The sequence below is a fragment of the Lagopus leucura genome, unplaced genomic scaffold (genome assembly GCF_019238085.1).
Source record: "Lagopus leucura isolate 7727_CA_CO unplaced genomic scaffold, USGS_WTPT01 33184-0_obj-0_obj, whole genome shotgun sequence".
Lineage (NCBI taxonomy): Eukaryota > Metazoa > Chordata > Aves > Galliformes > Phasianidae > Lagopus > Lagopus leucura.
In genome coordinates this window covers 1-3,123 of record NW_024969283.1, presented here as the reverse complement: position 1 = coordinate 3,123, position 3,123 = coordinate 1, and the positions used below count along the sequence as shown (strand labels likewise).

At 57.3% G+C, this 3,123-nt stretch overlaps 1 protein-coding gene and 1 long non-coding RNA gene across 2 annotated transcripts; both read left to right on the top strand.

Moving 5' to 3' along the window:
• The first annotated feature begins 215 nt into the window (after positions 1–215).
• Positions 216–1,133, top strand: FAU (FAU ubiquitin like and ribosomal protein S30 fusion). Its single transcript, XM_042895011.1, has 4 exons — positions 216–332; positions 435–579; positions 669–724; positions 818–1,133. Exons 1-4 carry the CDS (start codon positions 258–260, stop codon positions 941–943), a joined length of 402 nt encoding a protein of 133 aa, XP_042750945.1. The 5' UTR covers positions 216–257; the 3' UTR covers positions 944–1,133.
• A 992-nt stretch (positions 1,134–2,125) lies between these two features.
• LOC122194094 lies at positions 2,126–3,103 on the top strand. Its single transcript, XR_006183043.1, has 3 exons — positions 2,126–2,327; positions 2,757–2,824; positions 3,044–3,103. It is a non-coding gene; the product is annotated as an uncharacterized LOC122194094 (long non-coding RNA).
• The last annotated feature ends 20 nt before the right edge of the window (positions 3,104–3,123 follow it).

The following is a 3,123-nucleotide window of genomic DNA, read 5'->3' as shown; positions in this document are numbered from 1 at the left end:
GGTCTCTGGAGGGGTCTTTGGATTTTTGAGGGTTCTTTAGGTATCGGGGGGTGCTCTGTGAGGATTTGGGGGGTCTGTGGAGCGCAATGCAGCTCCTTGCTCCTACCTTCATTTTTGGGGGGAGGGGGTGGCAATATTTCTTCTTATTTTCAGTTTTCCCATTATTTTATGCTCTCTCTTCTGGTGTCCCCCTCAATTTGGGGGGGGTCCCCTAACCCACTTTCCCCCTCCATCTTTCCCACAGCCCCCTCCCCACCATGCAGCTCTTCATCCGCGCCCAAAGCCTCCACACCATCGAGGTCTCCTCCTCTGAGACCGTCGCCCAAATCAAGGTGAGACCCCTCAGAAAAGGGGGGAGGGGGCAACGTGTGGGGGAGGTTCTGACCCCCAAAATCCATGGGGTGCCCCTGCTTCAATTCTTCCCCCCAATTTAGGAGCGGATCGCGGCGCTGGAATCCATCGCTCCGGAGGACCAAGTGCTGCTCTTTGGCGGGAGCCCATTGGAGGATGGAGCCGTGCTGGAGCACAGCGGTGTTCCCGAATTCTCCACTCTGGAAGTGGCTGCCCGGCTGCTGGGGGGTACGTATGGCGATGGGGAGCTCGTTAGTGGGGCATCTTAATTAACTTAACGAGCAGGGTCGTCTCAATGCTTCATCTTTTGTGTTCAGGTAAAGTTCATGGCTCGCTCGCCCGCGCTGGCAAAGTGAGGGGGCAAACCCCAAAGGTGAGCATTGTGGGATGATTTTGGGGGGTGAGGGGGGGAGAGGAGTGCCCCACTGACCCTCCCCCCCAAAAAAAACCCACCCCCTCCCCCCAGGTGGCCAAACAGGAGAAGAAGAAGAAGAAGACGGGCCGTGCCAAGCGGCGCATGCAGTACAACCGGCGCTTTGTCAACGTGGTGCCCACCTTTGGCAAGAAGAAGGGCCCCAACGCCAACTCCTAAAGGCAATAAACGGAGCCCCTGCTGGCCAATTCGGGGTCTCTGTGGGGGCTTTGTCGACAGTTTGCGGGGTGGAAAGCTTCGGTTTTTAACCCAGACCCGTGGATTTGGCGCGGAGCGTCGTTGGAGGACCTTTGGAAGCGACTTCACAGGGAGTCCTGAAGGCAATAAATTTGATCCATCCTGGCAGAAATTGGTTGTTTTTGAGGTTTTTGGGGATTTTTGGGGGTTGTGGGTTTTCATTTTAAGGTCCAAAGCATCAGTTTTTAACCCAAATCCGTATTTTTTGTCCCAGAACACCACTGCAGGACCTGGAACCTCTCTAGGTATCCTCATACCAACTCCTGAAGGCAACAAACTGCCCCCATTCTGGCACGATTTGGGGGTTTTGGAGGTTTTGGGGGTTTTGATGGTGGGAATTGTTCTCACCATCCCCACTTTGGGGCCCAATGCCCCATTTTGAACTTAAAAAATTTCTTTTGTGGGTCCAAACCCCCTGAATTTTCAGATTCTCATTTCTTGGTCCAAAACCCTCATTTTTCTGCTCAGGTTCTCATTTCGAGGCCGGGCAGCCCTATTTCTGCCTCCAAATTCGCCTTTTTCAGCACGATTTTTAATCGGAGATGTTTAAAAATCGTGATTTTCCGAACCTGGAGTCTGACCAGGTCGAGAAAAGGGCGGGACTACCCGAGCGCTGCCGGAGATACCCGAGCGCATCAGCAGTGGGGGCGGAGGCAGCCGAGCGCTGCCGGAAGTGCCTGAGAGCTGCCGGAAGTACCCAATCTCAACGCCGGGACTTGCCGAAGAGTTCCGAAGCTTCGGAACTTCCTCGCGAGCTCTCCGGGACCTCCAGAGGCCTTTAGGACACCCTCCAGAGCCCTTTAGAATTCTCATACAGCCCCCCAGAACCCCATAGAACCCCTCGGACGCCCTCAAGATTCCCTAAGACCCACAAAGTCTTCTGGAGATTATGCAAGACCCTTTCGCATATCCCAGAACGCCATGAAGACCCTTCGGAACCCTTTAGAACGCCCCTAGAACTTCCCCAGGGCCCCATAGAACCCTTCAGATTCCCTAACCTCCCTCCTCGGCCCCCAGGGACTTCTAGGAAACCCCCCAGCCCCCCCCGATCTCCCTATAACTGCCACAGGGACACCACCCCCTCCTTCCCCCCCCTCCCCCATGACCCCATTGAGCCCCCCAGAACTCCATAGCTCCTTCGCAAATCCCTTTGTAGACCCTCTGGATCCCCTCCCCGCTCTTAAGGCTTTTCCCCGTCGCTAGGCCTCACGGTTGCTAAGCAACCGACAGGGGCGACGCCACTTCCGGGGTCACTTCCGGTCGCGTCGCTACGGCAACCAAAGATGGCGGTCTTGGAGGAGGAAAGGTTCGAGGGGAGGGGGACCGGGGGGGTGGAAAGAAAAGGATGGGGAGGGGGGGCACAATGTGAGGGGGTGATGGGAGGGGAACAATATAATGGAGGCGAATGGGGGGAGGAGCCTAAAAGGGGAGTATTATGGGATGGCGAGAGGACCAGGAGGGGGGGGGGGGGGGGCCAATAGGAAAGGGTGTAAACACGAGGGGGGACCGAAGAGATGGGAACCAATGAGGGGGGAGCAGTGAAAGCGCCGGACCGCTGCTCTAAGGAAGGACCTATTTCCGGGCTTCTCCATTCCCGGTCTTCTCCACTTCTGGTCTTGTGTTCCCCCCGCCCCCCGCCCTGTGACTTTTTTGACGCCACCCTGCGGTGCGCTGTTGGCGGCGTTTTCCCGCGCTCTGCGGGTGCGACATTTTTGGTTCCCTCCCTGCCCTTCAGTTCTTCCCTGTGGCTGGCGGCGCACGATGACGCCATGTCCGGGCTGCGCACGTTCAGCACGTGTATGGGTGAGCGCGGGGCACGACGGGAAGAAGTTGGTTGTGGGGCGGAGTTGTGGGGTGGTGGAGGAGCGTCCCAAAAGTGCCCCATAAGTGCTCCATAGTGCCCGATAAGAGTCCCGTAGGCACCCCATAGCACCCCATAATTGCCCCATAGAGCCCCACAACACCCCATATCACCCCATGCCCCCCATAACACCCCATAAGAGCCCCATGTCTGTCCCGCAGCGCTGGCGGACCTTCATGGCGATGGGGACCACAAGGTTTGGGGCCATGTGGGGCTGTGGGCTGATATGGGGTGTTGTGGG